This window comes from Melanotaenia boesemani, chromosome 21 (assembly GCF_017639745.1).
Source record: "Melanotaenia boesemani isolate fMelBoe1 chromosome 21, fMelBoe1.pri, whole genome shotgun sequence".
Classification (NCBI taxonomy): Eukaryota; Metazoa; Chordata; class Actinopteri; order Atheriniformes; family Melanotaeniidae; genus Melanotaenia; species Melanotaenia boesemani.
Window position 1 is genome coordinate 11,154,065 of NC_055702.1, and position 22,714 is coordinate 11,176,778.

The window sequence follows — 22,714 nt, forward strand, 5'->3', positions numbered from 1 at the left end:
TATTGTTATATGCCTACTTACCTTTTGTTTGAATATACTTCAATCATTCACCACAGCCTTTGAATATACTTTTTGGGTTTTAATTATAAGTAATTCACTAGTCCACTTTTCAGTCTACATTCTAAAGCTCTCAGACAATATAGTCAACTATATAAACCATGGATTCATCTTATACTAAGCAATATTACTCAACACATAGAAAGTCAATAGCAGAAAACAGCTCTAAGCTGCTTTGTTCTAGCAGTTGTGTTACTTAAAACTCATGAGATCCTTGTGGCCCACAACTCTTACCACAATAGCTTTGGTGTTAATGTTCCTCTGTGCTGACTACCTTCATAAGATCATAGTGTCTTGACCTAAAACCTAGAGGTCACAGAGCAAATTACAAAAAGACAACAATGACTTTGTTTTGTTGTGGTGCAGAAATGTGAGAAATACACAAACAGCAAATAAAGACTGACAGTGAGACGGAAGTGGGCTATATTGATCTGTTCATGTAGCTGTGCCATCCACTGTGTCTTGTAACTACATCACCTTTGGCATTAGTACATTGAATGCACAAGTTTATCCATCTTCTCTTTTTTTTTCTAGAGTGCAACAATGTGACACCAACACTTAATTGGATGATAATGACTGACTTGAACTGTTATTCTTCAGAGGATTTTGCAAATAACATCTATTAAGGCAAGTTGAAATAGATACAAGCAGTCAGTTAAATCGTGCCTGCAGTGATTCAGAGGCGCTGGGGAAACCTGAGCCTCAAAGATGAGGTGCATTAGTTCTGCTAAGCTAACCGTGAATGCTAATTGCAGGAAGGACAAACTGTAACCCGTGCCCTGTGGCCATGAACCCATTAAACAGCACAGGTTGTTTCATAGGCACACAGAGCGTACAAAGAGGCCAGCCTCAAAAGGCCTGCAATCTGATTTCAGTTTAAATAGGGATAACAACACATTATTTTTAAAGTCTCCCCTGGGATGTGCATTCCCTTTATTTTTGGACACTTTGAAAAACTGCCTGTCACTCTGAAGCTGACCACAAAGTCATTATTACAATGCAACAGGTTCTATGTTTCACTTGAAATATGCTGTGTGATATGCTGAAGTTTCTAAAGGAAATGGATCGGTTATGTCTAAAAGCTTGTAGTTTCATCCCTTGAGGAAATTGACAACCCAGGCTTGATACAATACAAGCCCAATACATGGGAAAGGTGTCCATCAACAATAGACATCATCCATTTCACTGGCAAAATCTAAAACATTTAATTAAAACATAACCTTAATATCTAGTTTACATCTAGATTAGTTAGTCTGGAGGAAGGCATTATATCTAAACCAGATTTAATGGTAATAAATCTAAAGTTTTGGAGACTTCTGTTAAACCACAAATGTGAAATGTATAGTGTGATTAGCTCAAATGCCAAAGAACAATCAAAGTTAAAGCATTTATCCTCTGGGAGCCATAAATGTCCTAACAAAATTGAATCAAAAGCTGCATGAGAAAAACACTGAACAGTCAACAAACCAAAGACCTCCATTTTTAGATTTTATTTTGCTCAGCCTTTGCAGTGGGCTCGATGTTGTGAGACCTCCTAGCTAAGTAACACACTAAAAAGTACAGATTTCCCTCTAACACCATTACATTTCCTCGATTCCAGATAATGATTATCATGCAGACATTGTCAACAATGTCATTTTACACTTAAAGCACATACTTTCACTCATTCAAAGTACAAAATTAAAAGAGTAATTTCCTGGTCCAAATCCATTGTCATTTATGTTTTATACAAGTGCCCTAATAGCATGGAAAATATGGATAAGGCCACTCGGCTACTTAAGACTCATATTCCAGAACAATAAGAAATAATATATCAAGTCATGCAGAGGAATATTTTGTTTGTAAAAACAAATACATTTCTCTTTTCAGATGAATAGTAACTGAGGCTATTAACCATCTACATGGAGGGGTTGGTTTAAATTCATTACACCTAAAACATAAATGATTTTTTTATAAACACACTATACTTTGGCTTAAAAAATGTTGAATGTAGATTTTGACATTGGGCTTTTTAAAGAGTTTGAAATACAATATTCTTTTCTTAGATTGTATTGATAATCCATATTATGTATTTATTGTATACATACTGTAGGTTACAGCCTATTTTTTGGTTTGCCTTTTTAATGAATGCTGTTTAACTTACTTACTACTGTGGTTTTCTATTTTAAAATGTCCTTTGTCTGAGAATAAATCTGCAAATTGTTTATTACCTTCATTCATCCAAATAATCAAAAGTTGTTTTGAGTATTTTTAGATCATATTTCTACATGTTTATCCAAATTAAGCATAATGCACATTCTTTTATTTACAGAATACAGTAAAGGATTAAATGAATCTGGCTTGATGATTCTACAGGCCTGACTTGAAACACTCACTCCCAACATTTCTTTTATAGAATAATTCATTTCCATCACTGTGACCCTCTTCTCATGCCCAGAGATTTTTTATTTACTATAGTCCAGCTCCTGGGTTAGCACCCCCTTCCCTGCCTGTTTGACGGATCTGGACAGAGATGGATGGCTGCAAGCGTGACACCTAGCAGTGGGTTACATGGCCTTGAGCTTTATCGTCTAATTATGCTCTAATGTAACTACAAGGCTCTTGAGAAGATGTTGTCTTGCCCACCAAAGCTCTTTAAAAGCCTCCCTGGGGCAGGGGCAGCTTGGAGTGAGGTGCTGTGGCAGGCCACAGCCATGTCCAAGTGAAAGGGTCAGGTTTCTGTTCCCCTGTTTGGATGTACTGGAAAGAGCATTTAGTGAGGACAAGACCAAGATCTTCACTTCAGCCCAGTTTGGGGGCTGTTATGTATAAATTGAAGATGTTCAACTTCGTGCAACCACCTTCCCTGAAAGGAGAATATGAGGTTTTGAATATGAGGGGCAAAACATATGACTAATATATTTAGATCAAATTAATGAATTGTACAAGAAATCTTTAGCAGTTTATGAATTTATGTGTAAAACAAAGACAGCCATTGTAGTTGGGATGCCTTCATAGTGTGGAAAACTGTTACTCCTATTCTTTCAAAAATTAAGAAAAAAATAGTTTCTTTATACTTTATGAGATCGTAAATACACATTGTTAAAGGGAGAAGAAGCTACTTTACAGCATTGTGTTAATTTTAACACGTAGTAATGAAATACGGACAAACCAGTGCTGTCAATATTTTCCTGACACATCATGTGATTTCCTCATTTCTCTGCAGCACATAAAAAAACAGTATCATCAGCTTCATAAATTGAAAAGTGGTCTTGAGAGATAAGGTGTCTGGTTGAAGGTCATCCATGCTCTCTTGAGTGAACATAAGAGCCTTTTGTGGTTGGGTTAAATGCACCTGACAGGCTGTTGCAGCACAATCACCCATTTTAATTGTCATGTAATGGTTTCATGTTGAGCCAAAGTGTCTGCAACACTTCAATGGTTGGAAACCAGAGCTCAGTCACACAACCACAGATGTGGTTATCTGGGTGTTAGCTACAGGAGCAAAAAGCCCTGGAGAAAACCCTTTGGAAACAGGGTTGGAGAAAGATGCTAATACTTGCAACATAGTTATCAGCAGCAATTATTTTAATGAACTCATACTTAAAAGTGCTGAATAATAGGGGACAACAGTTGTAGCTCTTTGCAAACTGAATAGAAAATACTAATAACTCTAATGCACCTGTCAAAGTACCTGCTAAATGACCTTTTCCTGTGAAACTGTTCTACAACCAGTTTATTGCAAAGAACTAAAAGTTCAAAAAGTTCTTAAGAGTCAAAGATGGCCGGAAACAACATAATTCGCTCATGCCCCAACAATAAACCCCTAGTCATCTTCTGTCTGCCTCATTGGTAGTAATTATGTCCTAAAATGAATGTATTTTATATTAAGCTGCTGTCAGAATACGTCAAAGCCAGACTCATTATCAACAATCATGGGAATTAGGTATATAATTTCACTCAGCCAAACTAATCATTTCCAGGATGCTGCAGACGCAGATAGAGCCATTAGAAGAAGAAAAAAAAGGGGCCCCTAAATAGAATAACCAACATATATGTTCTGTGCTGCTTTAGCTAAAGGACTTCAAAAGCTGCTTTGGCTGTCATTGAAAATCTGAATAAAAAAAATTTTAAAAAAAAGGAAAAATCTTATTTCTTTGACCTGTGTTCATTGCTCCTATTCATACAAAACCAAACACTGGCTTTCACTGCAAAGGCTAAGGCTGCATGCTACTAATGTAACAAATTGCATAACTGATTTAAATAATTCTTTAAAAAACACTTTAAGCCTTGATGAGCAAGTCTGAATACTCACTATTACAGCTATATTAATATAGAGATATAAAAATGACCCTCAAGAGTTGTGCTTCAGTGTGAACTTTATATTTACCCTTGTCTGCAAACAGGTTATCTATTTTACTAGTTTTCTACTAGCTTCCCCAGTGAAATAGCAGTACGTAGTTTAGACCACAGAGCTCTGATGTCAATCAGCACAGGTCACTGTCTGGGGGCAAGTGGAGCCCTCAGCAAGGCCAGTGGCTCATCACTTTCCCTCAACACATCATCAAGAGAACAACCTTTTCAGCTCAAGACACATTCCTAGCATTTCTCGTGTTGCTGTTCTTGCAGGTTGTACATGTGACAAATGATAAAAGGATAAAAAGACTTCATATTACTGGTCAAAGTTTAAGGAAAGATTTTTAATGTCCTTGAGTGTCAAACTGAGCCATCTGACAGTAATAAGACTAATCAAATGACAGGTAAAGTGTCATGACTCCAAAAAGACTGAGCCACGGGGTATTCTAATCAGTTTTGCTCAAGAAAGTACAAGACAGTACAATGAAATATTTAACAGGAGTCAGAAAGGAAAACAATATATATAATGTACAAGTAAAAACTAAGTAATGAAACAGAATGAAATGGAAAGAAGATGGAAAATGTACACAGGATGCCAGCAGATAATCCTGACGTGACGGTGCGTCATGCGTAGAAAACCATCCCACCGAGCATTTAGGTAGACCTGTAACCATGAAAGTAGAGTCAATCAATTTCAGAAATCCCTGCATAAATACAGTACAAGTGGCATCTAATTTTGAGGCTACTGCTTTTCTTGCTAATGAAGCATTAGTGTGAACTGGCTGATCAATCTTTTTGTAGGTTAGTTCTAATCCTTTTTGAATGGAAGCTGATTGCTATTGAAGTGAAATGAAAAATACTAAAGACTGACTATATGACCCCCACCAGAGCTAATTTTCCATTTCTGTTTTCACTCAGTTGTATGGAGAGTTAGGTGAAACTCACATTAATGTTCTATTTCCACAATTTAACCACAATAGAAATGACAAAGTCACAGAGTTGACTGATAATCGATGTGGAAATGTCATCATTATTTACAACTTTTTGTTTAGGAAGCCCAAAAGGTAAGCACCTGTGTAAATTTTACATTTATTTTTGGGTCAAAGCTTCCAATGCTAAGGCATGTGATTGCTCTAAAGCCCTTGTACTTTTTTAATTAAGCATTGTAAAGCTGAGGATGATGGTAATTCAAGTACAAGCAGATGCAGAAAAATAGAATTGGCTTTAGGTGCATTGAATTTTACAGCAGGTTTCTGATTGTACGGTACTGAATGTATATTTACAAAAGCCAAAGAGAAACCAGAGAGCATTTTCAAGGTCTCATCTGTCTATCTTTCAGCTGTCGGATATTGAAAAGTGGGATTGTGAAAGATACAGATCAGCATATGCTGCAGCTGGACGTGCTCTTTGCTCACAGGAATGCTCACAGATTTCAGTGGGCATTAAAGTGCTTTACTGTGCAGTGCCGATCACAAAAGAGGAGAAAACGACTCACTTGGGCTTTGTCTCGGCATCGGTGACTTGGCGGATGAATATGGCATCCTCCGGGTGGCTGATGTCTCCTTTCTCATTCATGTAGGAGGAAGCGATAGCAAGCATGGTGCCGTCATTACTGAAAGCCAGCGATGCAATGCTGGTTGGGTACCGGTGGAACTGGCACAGGCGCTTTTTGTTGAACGGATCCCAGATGTTCACAAATCCATCCGAGCCACCTGGCAAAAGGAAAAGCTCATGATTAACCTCAAATGTTAGTTTTAGAAAATTGCTTTAGTGCAAATATAAACTACATTTATAAAGAAACAAAAGTTTACTTTTCTCTTGTAGAAAAAAGTCGGCTGTACCTGTGGCAAAGGTGTTGTGAACACTGTGAAAGGAGATGGCATTAACAGGGTAGACTTGCTCAATTCCATCCTCCTTCAGCCTATGGCACTTGAAGGCATATTTCTTTTTCTGAACCTCCTGGCTTGGGTCCAAGTACTCCACAGCTACACGACCCTCAATTGAACTCAAGACGTAGCCCTAAAGCCACAACACAAGGTTAATATGGGGAACATAGGAGATTAATGTCAAATTCCTCACATTACAAATTTGTATCTGTAACACAAATCTATTAGGATTAAAATATCTCTGAAGCTTTAATGCAGTCAGTGTCTTATATTTGATTCTCAGTTTACCTGTTTGTTAGGGAAGGCTCTAATGCAGCGAGTCTGATACTTTAGACTGGACTCTCTTCTTTGCTGTACGTATCCCATGTTTCTCAAATCCCACACTAGGACTCGTCTCCCTGCTGTGCCAACAATTAGCCTATCTCCAGCCACAGAGAGGGTGTACACCTTTTGTAAAAGACAGAGGATATATGTAGGTAGTAAATTAATAGAATTGAAGTATTACAAATTGCATAGACAACTTGCTGCATATGAGATGGCATGTTTTATTCAGTATATACATATTTTTTCCACATAGGCTCATATTCTTCTTTATTTTATCATTAAAACCTCAAATAGATAAATCAAGTCAAAAATTGTAATGTTACCTAAACATAATCTTTAAAAAAATTCTGACATGATACCTGGAACAAAAGCATAGAGCACAACTAAAAAGTTGTAGAATTATGTTTTCATTTATTCTTGCCCATTTACAGCAAATCATTGCATATTTTAACACAAGCTTTTCTAACTTGACTGAATTGTTTTGGATTATTTAAAAAATAACTTTCTAACTAGCAATATTTAAGTATTGCAGTTTTGATACCTTTTCAGGCTGTGTAAAGGTGCCAGCATTGCAGGGTGTCCGTGGATCCCACAGTCGAACTGATCTGTCCCAACTACCTGTTACCATGACATTAACCTCTGGGCAGTACTCCACACAACGAATGGGTGCATCATGTGTTCCGACTATTGTATCTATTGAAAGAGAATAAAACATTATACATTAAACTGATATTTGATAAATATTTATTGTAGATTAAAATGTCAACACATCATCTGAGGAGGTTCAAGACATACCTTGGTCTGTGTTCAAATCATGAGTTTTTAATTGTGCATCTAAACCTCCACTCCAAGAATGTGTTGGATCCTACAAATAAAATGAAAAATCATTTCTGCACCTGACTTAAACTATGCCATGGCAAACCGGTATGTAAACAAGCAATCTATGATGACCCACATAAAAAGCGCAGTCAAGAACTGGAGCTGTATGCTGATACTTCATCCGCATGGTGTTGCCTCCAACATCAAAGAGACGAACCGTACAGTCCCAAGAAGAAACCAAAAGGAACTGGGCTGTGCTAGGGCTGAATTTGACAGCCGAGATGCCATCCTCTGGTCCCTGATTCAGCTTGTATTCGTTTGAGCCTGTCATCTGTAAAAGGAGAAAATAATCTTTACATATGATTTTCAGATTTAGTAAGCCTCCCAAGTAGAAACATCACAGATAATAATTAACCAGGTCTCAATTGTTCAAGCTGACTGCAGTCATTTTACAAAATTGCCTGCATACATTGATCAGTGTAAAATCAGCTGGGTCAAACATGTAATGTAGTGGTTCCCAAATTGTGGTCCCCAAGAGCACAGAGGGGGTCCCCGAGGCTTTGACTGTTCAGAGCCAGTATGATTTAAATTAAGGCCATATCCACACAAAGAGTTGAGATGTATTATCTTTATGTATTATTATTTAAGTTTATTATCATTTCTGTATTTTATTCACATGGAACCAGTGGTTTGGGAGCCGAAAAACACTAACTTTGCACCATTTAATTAACAAGACATATCTGAGAAATCCCAGAGTGCAGATTTTTATAAGCAAAAAATAAAAGTAAGGCTTTATGTTGAAAATTGCCTTGACCTTAATGCATCGTTTACGGCGAAAAGTGGCTAATGAAAGCATAAAACCAAGCATGGATACGTATTGGATTTGCTGCAAGGGCTGGTTGAGCAGTTAATTCGTTTTTATACATTTGCAATCATATAACCTCTCATTTCACACAGACTACAAAACTTGTTCGTTATATTTGTAATTTACACCAAGCCCACTTGTAGTTCAACCAATACATGCTAACGCTAGCATGGAACGCTTTGGGTAGCAGCTAAAAGCCTTGAAAATAACCATTTAATTGTACTTACCGCTTCAATTTGGTGTCGTTAAGTTGCGACTCAACGTTTTAACTCACTGGATAATTTATTTTTATTCGCTTTAAATTATAAAACATACGACGTGGAAAATGCTAGTAGGCATCGGGGGTGCGTGTAGCTAGCCACATAGCATGTAGCACTGTGAGAGGAGCCGATTGTAGAGTAGATGCTGATTGGCGGAAACAAAAATTCATATTCGCGCCTGCGATTTCATTGGTTAATTTTAACCTAACGTAAAGTTCCGTTGTCTCAACACAGATCACGTGATAGAGGTCCGTTTGCTCATTATTTCTTTCTCGCATGCGCTCTAATATGGGAAGGTAAGTGAATTTCTCTAATGTCAGATGCGTTGATTGATAGTGAAAAATCTCATGTAATGTAAATAAACAAAGTATGTATAGTGAAAATAGTTATAACAAATGGTATAACCAAAATAGTGTTTTATGAGAAGATTTGATATGCGCAAAAGTTTTGCGTCGGATTAATAGAGTCTATCCGGAATGTTCATTAAAGGCCTCATTAAAGCGTTAAAAGTCCGTGACAGGTGTGTGTAAAACCTATTTGAATCTACTTCCAGGACACGAACGAAATAGGTAAAAAAAAAAATCAGCCCTCTCAAACCTAGATATTAATATGGTTAAACTACAACAATTAAGCATTTAGCAATTCCCCTTTGGTAATGAAGTAGTTTTTATTTAGACTAATTTATTTTTCTTTCAATTCATTCCTTTGAATTAGTCTTGCAATTGTGTGTTTTTATGTCAGATCTTATTAGATCTTTTTTTCATTATGGCCAACTATTTTCTACACAATTTTCATTATAACTTAGTTTAAAAAAATACACCATGAAAACAAAAAATAAAATTAAGACCCAGATGTTGATTAATAATCAAACAATAAGTTAATCAAGGGCTGCACGGTGGTGTGGTGCTTAGCATATTCTCCCCGCGTGGGTTCTCTCTTCCGGCTTCCTCCCACCGTCCGAAGACATGCATGTTAGGTTAATTGATGACTCAAAATTCTCCCTAGGAGTGAGTGTGGGTGGGAACGGTTGTTTGTCCCCTATGTGTTGGCCCTGCGTTGGACTGGTGAACTGTCCAGGGTGTACCTGTTAATGCTGGGATAGGCTCCAGCTTACCCGCGACCCTTAATGGACTTAGCGGTATAGAGAACGAATGAATGAATAAGTTAATCAAATATAGAAATGTATATAGACATAAGTAATCGAACTTAAAATTATGTTAGTAATCGGTTATTTCTGTTCAAAGGCTAGGGTAAAATTATTAACCCCGTTTGAATTTTCAGAATGACTATTGAGTCCGTACTGATAACAAGCTACAATTATACAACACAGAGATTACTGTGAGATTACTAAACTAAAGCAATCCTGGATTAGACGACTCCATCAAAGAAAAATCTGAAGTTTATCTTTTGGAAAGAATATTTACTGTGTAAGACTATATATATATATATATGTACAGAATTTCAATACAAATACCAGAAGAAAACATACACAGAAAAAGATGCTATTTTTTGGCTGTATAATGGCTTTAACAATTACCTGTATTACCTTCAGCTTTGCTTTAACGATCAAATGATTGTCGTCACCATTTTAAAATAAGAAATGTCTTTTTAACTGAGCTATAGTTGAAAAAGGCTGGTAGCCTAATGTGAAGCCAATAGTATTGCACAAATCTGAAAATATCAAAATATTAAATTCCACATTTCCAGGTATACAAACACTGACACAAATCTGTACATATATTTTGCCAGCCGTGTTTGAAACAAGTTCTTTTTGCCATGTGAATACATAAAAATATATGTACTTTTTTAAATTCATCGTTATAATGGCAATAATGAACAACTTTTTTGTTGTCCCTCTGCAATACTTCTTACATCAAAAGGGACTTGGTCTTGCAGGAACACTTCAACAGAATAAAACAAAGTTTAGCTTAATAATAATAATAATAATAATAATAATAATAATAATAACAATAACACCTAACATTTTTTCCATTGAATCTACAAAATATACAAAATTTGATTCTGCGTTGCTCTCATTTAAAAACATATGTACATTACATAACATCACAGTTCTCACACTGGCCTCAGGAGTGGGACTGGGTGGGAATAGTACATGTGGTGGGGAAAAGCCAGTAGTGACTGGCTGCTCTGCGTGTTTGTGGCGGGGCCCCCGCTCGTTTCTGAGGCCCCGCTCTCGTGGTAAAGTATTGGGACTCGCACAATCCTCTGAGCTGCCGCATGGCTCATATTGGCCGCCTCCAGCTCCGCAGCCAGCTGCCTTTTCCACTTATTCCTCCGGTTCTGGAACCAGATTTTCACCTGCGTCTCGGTCAGGTGCAGCGATGCAGCTAGGCCTGCCCTCTCCGAGCTGCTCAGGTAACGCTTGATGTCGAAAGTGGACTCCAGCTGGAAGACCTGACTCCTGGAGAACACCGTGCGCGTCTTTTTCTTCCGACAGGGCTTCTTGTCGGAGTCTAGTTCGTCGGTCTTTCTCCTCCAGTCGTCCTCTTGGTCTGGTTCTTTCTTTGGCTCTTCCGCGTCACTTTCATCTAGAGCGATGTCGTCGTCGGCGCTTTCCTCTTTGGCATCTTGGTCGCCTTTTTGAAGATCCGGGGAGCGCCTGTCCGGTGCTGGTGATGCTTTCTCAGATCCTGCAAGATAAAAATAATAATTTTAATACACTGAGCAATGAAACAAACTATTTGTGTTTTTAATCAGTTTAAATTGTCTTTAATTCAGTCGAAATATAACCAATTTTATTTATATCTTTTTTTTAAATAATAAATACTTTTAAAGAGACAGAAGTAGTAGCTACTGGTGGTGTCTCTTACTAACATGAAATAACTTAATGCTGTAAGGCCTCTCCCACTTTTATTTATTTAAGTTAAATAAGTACATTTCCTAAACACTAAATGTGAAGTGGTGACGACAATTTACCTCCAGTCTTAAAATGCGCTCCAATCGTATACGGGTACCACCAGGAATAGTGCGCTGATAGTCCGATTCTCTGTGCGGGCAACTCAAATCGAGGCAAAGACAAGTCACCAAGCCGAGAAAAGAAGCTGCTTTCGAAAACTCCTTTTATCGGGCCCATTGGGGGTTTTGGCTTCGTATGTTTCTCTTCTATATTCAGTAGGTTTTTTATGGAAAAGGGCGAGTCCTTCGCGGGGTGGCGAGTCTCTTGAGCATCAGAGTCTGCCATCGCCGTTCACTGTCCGATAAGGCTCACCATGAAAAAATGCTCTGAATGGAAAAAGATTAGCAAGTTCTATGGGGAAAAATAGAAAGAAAGAAAGTCAAAGCTGCACCCAAGCTCATGGAGTGAAAGCGCAGAGACCACTGCTGGATTGGAATGATGACATTGAAATGCCATCCGAGTTAAAACGCGCTCGGTCTCTGCTATTGGACAGGTACAATAGCAAATGAGATTTGAGATGAAGCCGCGAGGGGCTGTGACGAGAACAGACTCCAAAGGAAAAGGCCGCGCAAGCGTTTTGGCTCCGGGCTCAAAATAAGGCTTCCACTTATCATCCAATTAGATTAAAGAGGAAAATGTCTCAGGGTTTTTTTCTTTGGTGGTTGGTGTGCACGAGCCACAATCACCTGTCAGTAAATTGAATAAGTGGTCCAGAGATGATTACACAAACGCGGATCGAGTTTAGCCTGATGATGTAAATTACGCATTCATTTTGCCCACGAATGTGAAAAAGCAGAATGGGCTGATGAAAATAAGGCAAACAGATAAAGTATCATTAAAAACTAGGACAGTAAAAAAAAGAAAGCATCTAAAAATGTATTATTTTAATATATTTTTAAACGATCTCTCAGAATTCAATCTGTTATTCATCTGTTCTGTTCAGCAGCAAAGCAATATGCGTTGCGCATTTTACCTGGACCGGAGATTCTGACTTCACTGTAATTTTATTAGCCAGGAAGCGCTTCAGGCAAACAACAAACTCAATGTTTACCATCCTGATAAAACCTTTTCACATCAGCTCTGAAAAAAAAAGAAAAAAGAAAAAAACACTCCACAGGGCCAGAAGGTAATCTAATGCATGAGGATGACAACACAGTCTTTTTTCTGTCAAACATAACAGTAACAGTTCATGAAGCAGATGTAATGAGACATCAAGTGTAATTAGGTAAGATGGCAAATTAAAAAGACTAAAAATGAGGATTTATTGGTTTTCTGATACTCATTTAGAATTAAACAACCTCTATTTTGTTTGATTTAATTTACTGAGAAAAACCTAAAGAATTTTGAGCCTCAATAGTTTCATACATTTGAAGAAAAACAGATTTCTTTATCACACTTTTAAAAGCATAAGGATAGGGGATAAGAACATATAAAATACATGATCTGCATTCAACATCCATCATTTAAACCAGACTTCAAGCAGATGCAGAGAACTAATCAAACAAATTGAATTTGCTCAACCTACAAGTACACATTCTGTCCTTTTAGCTTGTGGAGTACTCTTCAGCTCTAAAGGACAACACTGTGTTTTGTGAAAAGCTACTTGAATCCTTGCATAATTAGAGGTCTCATAGCCGTGTTAAAGATGGGGGTGGAGAAAGAGGCTAGCTGAGCAGTTCTGCAAAGGCAAAGTGAAAAGCATGATAGTGTTTTCAGTCAGAACATGTTCATCAAACAGAAAACTGAAAGTGGATCAGAGAGGGGGGGAAACAAAAGTACACTCAATCACTGATGCTAACCCAGGCCTGAATCACCCTTTTCAATTTTGTTGTGTGATTTTGGAAATATGGAACTGATCGTATCAATGGCATGTTGTTTTTTTAAGTTTAATTTTCAACCTGCTATTTGCTTAAATGTAGTAAAACACAAACATAATCTTTAGATCAATCATATCACTGATTTCAGTTACTAAGTCATGCTTTACATTTAGCCTTCAACCACATATACTTCTGTCACAGGATGTTCATCCCAGAGAAATTCTTATTGATTTAAAAAAAAAAAAAAAAAAAAAAGATACTGAAATTTTCAAGCTTAATTAGTTTATTTCAAATGTGGAGAAAATTATATTGCAAATAATTGCAATATGTGAAGTTATTGCATATTGACATTATCAGCAGTGAATTTTATTCATTATTCAAATTAATTATATTCACAAACTGCTAAGCAGTTTGGACACTGGGGGTTGTGGGACGGGGCAGTCATCCATTAACTTCAAGCATGCATATATTTAATATCAACCCTGCCAATCTCTGACTGCATTTTGTCCCCTTTCCATCTCTGTTAATCAATATCCATCATTGTTTAACAGCTGCCTTTTTCTTAAACAGATATCTTGAAAGAAGTATCTTATTTTTCAGGGTTCATAGCGAATAGCTTGGTCTGTATACTGTGATAGCTTGTATTTTAAACAATAGAGCTCATTTTACACAGCACACACAGGCTGTGGATATTTAATTAGCTGCAACTACAAAATTATCAATGAGTGAATTATACAAGGGAGGCTCTTTTCATCTGAAGCACCAGCATAATTAAATTGATATAAAATATCATTAGGGGTGACAGGCTGTTAAATGAAATAATTGACTGCCCTTTCAGTGAAGTGCTGCTGTCACTCAGTAAAATGCTGCCATCTAGTGAGATAACTCGGTATTAACTTGCAGAAACAGCAAAGATGATTCATCAACATTTAATACTATTGACAGGTCATTCTCTACAGAGAATTTGCACATGTAATACTACTGACAGAACATTCTTTACAGATTTCTTGTCATGATGTGAAATCAATCACTGTACAGTATATGTAGAGAAGTGGGTGAACTGTTAGAATCCAGCTGTATTACCCCATGGGAAGAAATCACACTTTTAAAAGACCTCACAAACAGCAGATCCTCTGAAGGCACTGAAGCATCCCAATGATATCCAAATCAAAGTCTTTCAAACATTCAGACTTATATTGTTACATATGGGAGAGTTATTCTTAATTGATTGCAATAGCTTGAGAAGAGCAAAAAAAGTGACACAACTACCAAAGTCTTGTCTTATCGGAAGAGTAGTGTACAAGTTAACAAATGGACAGCTTAAACCAGAGCAACATGAACTCAAAAACAGGGGAAATATAGTAACTTCAGTAACAATGGTGACGGGAAGCTATACAACACCGCTATCCTACTCATCCGAGGAAAAAAGAAGGAGTGTAACATAGCAAAGTGTAGGTGGTTTCAGTAGTCATATTCCTTATCAATTAACTTGGCCATAGTGGATAGCTGGACATTCGTTGTGCCCTCATAAATGGTACCTGCACAAGGAGACAAAAACAAAAAACATTAGACTGAATGAAGAGAAAAAAAAGAAAAGAAAAAAAAAGGTCCATTGTGGCATTCTATATCTGCTTTCACTTTTTCAAAGACAAGGAGGCTTATTGTGCAGCTCAACCTGCTGGTGCTCCAGCTGCAGAACTGGGGAGGCAAAAAGGTGGTGATGACAGCACAAGTGATATTTTGCCCTGACAGCTTCCTTGGCCGTGTGTTGGTACAATAGCACTCTGAGGAGTCAGGCAGGAAAATTCCTGTAGAGTCCGATTACAGCCGTTGCTATCAGGCCGTCTCCCCACCCCACCCCACTCTGCTCCAATCACAATCTGCTACACCTGACCTTCCCGCAGCAGTTGTGTCCTCAACACAGTGCAACTTCAATAACTGTTACGTACACTGCCTTTTACGACTTAAAGACTAAAAAAAAAGGTTCATGTTTTGTGGAGTGGTGCAAAGTCGCAAGCAGGCTCACCGATTTTGCAGTCCCTGTAGTATTTCTCTACGGGGTAGTCTTTGGTAAAGCCTACTCCTCCCATCCATTCAATGCATTTTGATGTTGTTAAGGTTGCAACCTGGAAAGCAACAAAACAGAAAATATAAAACTGATGTTATCTTTTTTTTTTTCTTTTCCAGAGATTCCGGGCAAAGATAACAGAACCACACGAGGGAAATCATATAAATCACAACACTGAAGGATTATGAAGAGTAGACTTGAGAAAGCAGAAGAAATCAAAAGCAACTTAAATTGGATGTTTGACATCACAAAAAAAAGTTTGCAAGCACTCTTTAAATAGTGAAAAGTGCTAAAAAGTTAAAAAAAAATATATTCTTGTCAATAAATGAAGACGATCACCTCGGCAGAGTAGTATTTAGCCATGCAGGCCTCCTTAATGAAAGGTCTTCCAGCTTCCTTCAGACGGCCGGCGTTGTACGTCAGCAGCCGTGCAGCTTCAATCTGCGTAGCCACATGGGCTATCTGGTGCTGCATGCCCTAGAATAAAATAAAGATGGATAACAGAAGAACTACTTGATAAATATCATCAGCAACATGTTGTGAAGAACGGGGTCTGATGAAGATTGAAACCTGGAAGTCGAAGATTCGTTTTCCAAACTGCACCCTCTGTCTAGTGTAAGGAATTGTGTGGTCAAAGCAGCCCTGGGCCAGTCCAACCATCTGAAACACACAGACACCAGGTTAGCACATTAGCATTCCTGGTTAGATTTTAATATTTTAATTAAAAGTAATCAAATAAAAAAGTACTGCTGAATACCTGTGCTGCAATTCCAATCCTGCCCCCATTCAACATTCCAATGGCGTACTTGTACCCATGACCGATCTCTCCCAAAATGTTCTTCTCTGGTACCTGGAATGTAGACCATGAGGTAGGTAAAAATCCCATATGTCCTGGGGTGAAGTTTTGTCATGTGAAAAGTTTGTGTGCACCTTGACGTTGTCAAAGTTGAGCGGGCAGGTGGAGGACGCACGCAGGCCAAGCTTGTTCTCCTTCTTGCAGATCTCCAGCCCCTCAGTTTCCCGGTCCACAATGAAGCAGGTAATGCCTTTGTATCCCTATCAATTATGAATAAAAATGTCTTTAATTTAGGACATCACAGAGGTACACATTTAAACCTAAAATGCATCACACACAAGAGGGTGGATATTATTTTTAAAAATTGCCTTCATAAATATAAAGTTATCATCCAAACTCCAAAGTCAGAAGTTGGAACTCCAAAGACGTGCGTTACTCACAGCAGAAGGCTCCACATTGGCCATCACCAGGAAAACACCTGCATGCTCCGCATTACTGATCCACATTTTGGATCCGTTGATTACATAATAGTCCTTTTGTTTTTCAGCACGCGTCTTCAGAGCAAAAGCGTCGCTGCCAGATTCAGCTTCGGAGAGGCAGAAGCTTCCAATCTGTCAAAACCGGGTCACAAGCAGGAAGGTATTATAGCACATATGGAGCAATATGCTAAACCAGTCCAAATGTCTGTTAGCATTTTATCTTCATCTTTATGTGCAATAAGTAAAACACCTGAAAGAAGTTAGGATACTGTGAGACATGTTTAAAAAATGGATTAAATAGCTTGTAAATAATATAAACCCTACATTTACTTTATGACTGTTGCCTGATAAATCAATGGCTTTTACATACATACAACCTCATTCTAATTTAAATGAAAAAAGTGGGTTCGGGATCATGTTTATTACACTAAAAGCAGAACATTTAATCTCTAAAATGGTTTGTGATATTTAAGGATCAGCTTTAGGATTTGCAGAAATCGCTCAGATTTTTAAAAACTTTAAAGCAAAGCCTTAGGTTGTGATGGGTTAACACCAAGACTCTTATTGTGGAGTCATGCCTCTGTAATAGGTGCTTTACCGATTTAGTCTGATTTTAGCTTGCTGAAATTTAGAAGCTCATCCCTGGAAGGGAGATTATCTGATCAGCAGGGTGATGCTCCAAATGCTGTATCAGAGGGTCAGAAGCAATGGTGCCTTTCCAAATCTGCAAGTTAGTGACGCTTTGAATGAGGATAAGTCTAGGATTTAAAATAAAAAAAAAAAAGTTTTGTTTTTTTTCACTTTACTCCAGTCTATCCTTAATGAGCTTTGGTTCTTAGAGTGTCTAAATAGTTACATTTTCTTTTAGTGTTTATCTTTTAGTGTTTATGGATACAGCAACTATTTTAAATGACTGTTTTTAAGAAGTATTCCTGATCTACCAATTTCCAGTACATGTTTGCATTTGTGTTAAATTCAGGCTATTTAATAATCTTACTTTTAAATTTATTTAGTAAAATTAGGCTAGGTTTACTTTATCTTTGTGCTAGTTTAATTCAAATATGGGGGGTTAAATTATTATCATTTCTGCAACATTTAATTCAGGGTTACAACTATTTAGAAATGGGGTTATATATACTGGACTGATCAATATTAGAATGCATATTAACTCACCATGTCAGTGGACAGTCGGCTGAGGTACTTTTCTTTCTGATCTGGTGTACCAAGTTCGGCAAACAATGTATTAATGAGTGTGTTTTGGATGTCACAGAGCACAGCCACAGAGGGATCCACTTTCGCCAGCTCTTCAATGACCAGAATTGAAGAGAAGAATGTGGAGCCAGTGCCACCATATTCTGGGTCAATCTCGATTCCCATTAGCTGATAAAATTTTTTAAAATAAAATAAAACAGAAAATCTTTGTGTTGGAAATACAAAGTTCATTTACGGTTAAATAAAATACATACTCCCTGGTCAAAGAGGGATTGGATCACTTCTTCATCCATAGTATTATTTTCATCCATCTTTGACACTAATGGGGCGATGCGCTCTTGGGCATATTTCTTCACTGTCAAAATCAAAACAGATGTTTAGGGTTGTAGGACATTCTGTCTCCAGCTGTGTCTAGCAACATTTAACCAGTTTTCTTGCTCACCTGCATCCCTCATCATGCTCTCTTCCTCTGAATATGTCTGAAGGGGAGGAAAGGACACCGTCCCACCCGCCTGGTCGGATGCTACAGCTGGGGAAGATCTGGTGGAACTGCTCCTCAATCCAGACTGGCACACTCCCCATGGTCGAGAGATTTGTCTGAGGGACTAAATAAACAGATTAGATAGAAATATTTACCTGCGCGTTTGGATAAACAAAGAGTTTTATTTCGGAATGGCTGTTATGTTGAACATTGTACATCAATACGTTGTAAGCAGAGAGCCTGTTGTGCGGTGGAACAAGGTAGTGAGCTAGTAGCCAACGTTAGCATCTGCTAGGTAAAAACTTCACACTGGCTAGCGACAGCAAGGTTAAGTATATTAAAGATAAAGGACACTTCAAGTGTAAAGTTTATTTAAATCTGTGCAAAAAACAGTGAAATTTCAACATCAAAGACCATAATTTGCAGACTCACCTTTGAGAAAATTCTGACCAACGGGGCAGCCATGGTTTGTTATGAAATGTTATGTGACCACCATAGGGCCGATGTTCCCTTCATGAACCTCTAGCAAGCGTAAGACATTCAGAAAATACGGGGTTATCGAGAAAATTTTTATATTCTTTCATATAAATTGCACAAACGAAATTAAGTACTGCGAGAGCTTGAAAACAGTACTCATCAAGTTTGGTTAAATCGTATGCGTTCTTGACTTCTGTGTATTTGTGGAATTAACTCTCTACTTTACGACAGTAAGCAAAGGTTACTGTTGCGTTTGGGTAAACTCTGACGCGTGAAAACAGAAACACGGAAGATGTCAGTCAGACGTTCACAAGGTAACGATTGTGTTTAGTAAGGTACAGTAGCCCTGGGGCCTCATTTACACTCTCTATATTTGACATCATTGTTGGTTAAACGCTAAACGTAAGATGGGATGAGGGTGTTATAAATGATGGCGCAATAAAAACAAGTAGCGTTAGCTTAGCTGCTAATAATTTGTAAGCAAAATAGGTTTTTTAATCAGCTGCGGTCTGCTAACGCTAGCTATAGTGTGTTACCAGCTGTGTGATACGGCTCGCCATCACTGCTGGATGTTTTGAGGCCCTACTTTGAAGAAGGAAAATGGAAGAGATAAAAGCCGAACCTGTGGATTTTGTGAAGGAATTTCAAGAATACCTGACCCAGCAAACCCAGCATGTCAACATGATCTCAGGCTCTGTTTGTGGCGAAAAAGAGACAGCGGAGCAGTTTCAAGCCGGTGGGAAAAGAAACAATACTTAACAAAGGCATGTATCAGATAATATATGATAAGGTTATGATGTTATGTTGTGTGTATTACTAGTCCCAAGATGTGAGCAAAATGGTCTGGACCCCCCGTCTGTGGAGGTGAGCCTGTCAGTGGAGGATGGATCAGATGGACAGATGGATGGCTTGGAGAGGACTTGCGATGGAAAATATAAATGCAGCTACTGCAGCTATGCCAACAAGGGCATGGCTCGTTTAATAGAGCACATCCGCATCCATACAGGTCAGTATTCCCTTTGCATCCGAAACACTGCAGGTAATTCAAACACAAAATTGAAAGAGCTGTTTTTTTTGTTTTTTTTTATTTAGTCTATATCGGCCACACTTTAAATTAAGCACTACATGTATTACATTGTACTCACTTCCTTACCCTGGTTTACCTTTTACAGTAAAGTATGCTTGTTAAAATCTGTATTTTCTATCCTCACCTAGGAGAAAAGCCTCACCGCTGCCAGCTGTGCCCTTTTGCTTCTGCATATGAGCGCCATTTGGAAGCCCACATGCGCTCTCACACAGGAGAGAAACCATATAAGTGTGACCTCTGTGCATTCCGATGCAGTGACCGCAGCAATCTGTCGCATCACCGTCGTCGCCGCCACAAGCTTCTACCCACGAGGGTGGTCCGCCCTCCTTTCTCTAATAAAAGAATGTTGAGCACTTTGCAAAAAAGGGCAGGCTCGTTGGGATTCAGCCGGCGACTCCTCATCAATTTCAGCCCTCCATCCATGGTGATGCCAAAACCTGATTATCTGAATGACTTGTCCCATAAGATCCACCATCTGAATAACAGTGAGTATAAAAACCCTCCCAAGGTGGATGAGAACGAAAACCACAACAGGAGTACTAATGGTTTGGTATATAAAACCCCCCTGGACCAGCTGTCTACACTTGCTGGCCAGTTGGCCAGTCTTCATCCTGAGTCTCAGACTCCTGCTTCTCTTGACAAAGAGTCCTTAAAGGATGAGAAACCAATCCTCATACAGCATGTCTCCAGTGAACAGGTTGCAGTGTGTTCAAATGGAGTGCAGACATCACCCCCTAAAGAATCTCCCACCTCAGACCAGGAGAGTTGCAGCCCTGTTCCTGGCTTTGGTTTGGAGAGCAACATGAATAATCTTACCAGGAGTGTTAGCAATAGCCAACCAAGCACACCAACACCTGCTCCTACTATACTGGACCAACAGCACCTTTACAAATGCCAGCATTGTGATATTCACTTTTCTGATAATATACTCTATACTATTCACATGGGCTGCCATGGATATGAACATCCATTCCAGTGCAACATCTGTGGACATATGTGCTTAGACAAATACGATTTTGCGTGCCATTTTGCCCGTGGCCAGCATAAAAAGTAATTTGTAGCCTTATGCTTTTGTTACTCAGACTTTTCTGTATGAGATTTTTGTTCAGTTTTCACATTACAGAGGACTGAATTGGATTTCTTAGAAAATATACCATAATTAGATTCTGAGGAGAAAGCGATTTCTGGCCAAGCCTGAGGATGTTGAGTAGTATCATCATGATTATCAACAGCCCCCTAATTAAAAGTTACAGTTGTCTTGGTTGCCAGTTGTTATTTCAGTGCACTTTTGCACCTAAAGAAATGTTCATTTTAGAATCTAGACCAATTGACAAGCAAGCTGAAGCTAGCTTAGAAATGTACCTGCCATTTTATATCACTGAAGAGTGGTTACTGAAACTTCGAAGGGAGCGGTCAATAGGATTTAGTAACATATACTAACAAAGTCACAGAATTCAACCACATCATTTTGTTTGCACCTTTCTTTTCCAACCTTGTGGCCACAACTACAGTAATGGCTAAAAATACCAGAAAACAAAAATCAAGAAAATCCTTTTCCAGAGTTGATAATTGGTCTGTCATTTCCTCGCTAGGGCTATGGTAATGCAACACGGCAGACTTGGTTGGAAAGTTCATCATGTCTGTAGATACAAACAGCTCATTCTAAGATAATGGAGAACACAGTAATTATACAGTTTTACACTTCTGGAAATGTTATGGAAATTCAGTAGCATTTCTCAACCTTAAATCATACAAAGTGGAACTAATTAACTTTGTCATTTAAATGAGCTATTCCAACACAATAAACTCAGTAACAAGTCAGCAGAACCCACTTGTTCTAGTGTTTTCATATATTAACAGTATAGAGCAACATTTAATGTTTCTATTATTTTGACACTCTGCCTATACTGTTCATTGCCTTTTATATTCATATTGGATGTACAAAATCTCTTATTTTCAGCAACAAACCATCACTTAATACATCTCTGAGTCAGTGTTAGATAAAGCCTTCTGACCTCTCACCTCTATGCTAAGGCAATGTTTTGTGTTTGGCATGTAGCTGGGATTTCTTTTCCTTATTATTAAATGATTTGTACTGCCTTATCATTTTAGAGTAAATAATGAAAGTTTTACTCCCATTTCTACAGGCAGCAACATGTGAGTTGTTTCATATTAATGACCAGAAGAGTATTTAACACTCAACATTTTTAGCTTAACCAGCTTCACTTCATATAGTTTATAAACTGCCATAATGACCACTGTAGGTGCATGCTGGCTTGTTAGTCTAAAGATACACCAAAGTTTTAATTTTTGTTCATTTAATGGACATATATAGATACGCAGACTAGAAACCAGCAAGACTTGTTCTGATATCTGTTTATACTGCCAAGTTTTAGCTCTATTTAGACACTTTTTCCTTCCTCAAGTGTTACTAACTTATAGGTTTAAAAATCTTTTAACCAATTTTTATAAATTGTCACAAGTAGTTTTGTGGTACTCTATATACCTCCCAGTTAGTAGTACAGAATCAAATTTTTTTAATTGGTATTAATTTTATTGTAGCCACTTACTGTTTGTAGCTGATAAGGAGATGCTTTAAAGATCTGGTGTAACCCTCACATTGTTAAATGTGATGTAATGTTATGGATTTGTGTAAACTTGGTATAGTAAGTTGGTTATTTTGTTTGTACATGATTTTGTCATTATGGACAGAAAATGGAAAATTCCAATGTTTCATATTTGCAGAAAACATGTAGATCTTTGAGATGAATTTTGATATTAATGTGTGTTTTCCAAAAAGTTTTTCATAACTAAATAAATTTATGAAATTACAC

The 22,714-nt window shown here is 37.9% G+C and overlaps 5 protein-coding genes across 6 annotated transcripts in view; 2 read left to right on the forward strand and 3 right to left on the reverse strand.

Annotated features, from left to right (window-relative positions):
* Positions 1-4,715: 4,715 nt before the first annotated feature.
* bub3 (BUB3 mitotic checkpoint protein) lies at positions 4,716-8,693 on the reverse strand. 2 transcript variants are annotated; one of them, XM_041974962.1, is made up of 8 exons: positions 8,514-8,692; positions 7,558-7,752; positions 7,398-7,467; positions 7,144-7,295; positions 6,567-6,725; positions 6,234-6,411; positions 5,888-6,104; positions 4,716-5,056 (listed from the first exon to the last, which is right to left on the reverse strand). In XM_041974962.1, exons 2-8 carry the CDS (start codon positions 7,750-7,752, stop codon positions 5,047-5,049), a joined length of 981 nt encoding a protein of 326 aa, XP_041830896.1. In that variant the 5' UTR covers positions 8,514-8,692; the 3' UTR covers positions 4,716-5,046. The 2 variants fall into 2 exon arrangements, with proteins under 2 accessions (XP_041830896.1, XP_041830897.1); XM_041974963.1 differs by lacking the exon at positions 4,716-5,056 and having other exon boundaries at positions 5,884-6,104; positions 8,514-8,693.
* A 1,860-nt stretch (positions 8,694-10,553) lies between these two features.
* Positions 10,554-11,814, reverse strand: LOC121632693 (homeobox protein HMX3-B). The gene is made up of 2 exons (XM_041974368.1): positions 11,484-11,814; positions 10,554-11,197 (listed from the first exon to the last, which is right to left on the reverse strand). The coding sequence occupies exons 1-2, from the start codon at positions 11,746-11,748 to the stop codon at positions 10,620-10,622; spliced, it is 843 nt and encodes a 280-aa protein (XP_041830302.1). The 5' UTR covers positions 11,749-11,814; the 3' UTR covers positions 10,554-10,619.
* Positions 11,815-14,193: 2,379 nt separating this feature from the next.
* On the reverse strand, positions 14,194-18,919 carry acadsb (acyl-CoA dehydrogenase short/branched chain). Its single transcript, XM_041973248.1, has 11 exons — positions 18,749-18,919; positions 18,278-18,440; positions 18,090-18,190; positions 17,797-18,003; positions 16,585-16,755; positions 16,279-16,404; positions 16,106-16,198; positions 15,919-16,008; positions 15,688-15,825; positions 15,307-15,406; positions 14,194-14,818 (listed from the first exon to the last, which is right to left on the reverse strand). The coding sequence occupies exons 1-11, from the start codon at positions 18,779-18,781 to the stop codon at positions 14,742-14,744; spliced, it is 1,299 nt and encodes a 432-aa protein (XP_041829182.1). The 5' UTR covers positions 18,782-18,919; the 3' UTR covers positions 14,194-14,741.
* A 135-nt stretch (positions 18,920-19,054) lies between these two features.
* LOC121632077 (zinc finger protein Pegasus-like) lies at positions 19,055-22,679 on the forward strand. Its single transcript, XM_041973249.1, has 3 exons — positions 19,055-19,529; positions 19,614-19,799; positions 20,009-22,679. The coding sequence occupies exons 1-3, from the start codon at positions 19,394-19,396 to the stop codon at positions 20,932-20,934; spliced, it is 1,248 nt and encodes a 415-aa protein (XP_041829183.1). The 5' UTR covers positions 19,055-19,393; the 3' UTR covers positions 20,935-22,679.
* LOC121632075 (poly(ADP-ribose) glycohydrolase) overlaps positions 19,278-22,714 on the forward strand; it is a 34,178-nt gene continuing 30,741 nt past the window's right edge. The window contains exon 1 of the mRNA XM_041973247.1: positions 19,278-19,282. The gene's annotated coding sequence lies outside the window, so the exon portion shown is untranslated. The remainder of the gene's footprint in view (positions 19,283-22,714) is intronic.

What these genes read in the sequence shown, in the direction of transcription:
- bub3 (XM_041974962.1), bottom strand. Translation starts at nt 7,752, where the DNA reads ATGACAGGCTCAAACGAATACAAGCTGAATCAGGGACCAGAGGATGGC. An exon ending in TTCTTGACTGCGCTTTTTAT is followed by an intron (nt 7,468 to 7,557) that starts GTGGGTCATCAT and finishes TTTTATTTGTAG; the next exon opens with GATCCAACACATTCTTGGAG. An exon ending in TCACAACACCTTTGCCACAG is followed by an intron (nt 6,105 to 6,233) that starts GTACAGCCGACT and finishes TCCTTTTGCCAG; the next exon opens with GTGGCTCGGATGGATTTGTG.
- LOC121632693 (XM_041974368.1), bottom strand. Translation starts at nt 11,748, where the DNA reads ATGGCAGACTCTGATGCTCAAGAGACTCGCCACCCCGCGAAGGACTCG. An exon ending in AGCGCATTTTAAGACTGGAG is followed by an intron (nt 11,198 to 11,483) that starts GTAAATTGTCGT and finishes TTTATCTTGCAG; the next exon opens with GATCTGAGAAAGCATCACCA.
- acadsb (XM_041973248.1), bottom strand. Translation starts at nt 18,781, where the DNA reads ATGGCTGCCCCGTTGGTCAGAATTTTCTCAAAG. An exon ending in GAGCATGATGAGGGATGCAG is followed by an intron (nt 18,191 to 18,277) that starts GTGAGCAAGAAA and finishes TGATTTTGACAG; the next exon opens with TGAAGAAATATGCCCAAGAG. An exon ending in AATCCCTCTTTGACCAGGGA is followed by an intron (nt 18,004 to 18,089) that starts GTATGTATTTTA and finishes AAATTTTATCAG; the next exon opens with CTAATGGGAATCGAGATTGA.
- LOC121632077 (XM_041973249.1), top strand. Translation starts at nt 19,394, where the DNA reads ATGGAAGAGATAAAAGCCGAACCTGTGGATTTTGTGAAGGAATTTCAA. An exon ending in AGCGGAGCAGTTTCAAGCCG is followed by an intron (nt 19,530 to 19,613) that starts GTGGGAAAAGAA and finishes GTGTATTACTAG; the next exon opens with TCCCAAGATGTGAGCAAAAT. An exon ending in GCACATCCGCATCCATACAG is followed by an intron (nt 19,800 to 20,008) that starts GTCAGTATTCCC and finishes ATCCTCACCTAG; the next exon opens with GAGAAAAGCCTCACCGCTGC.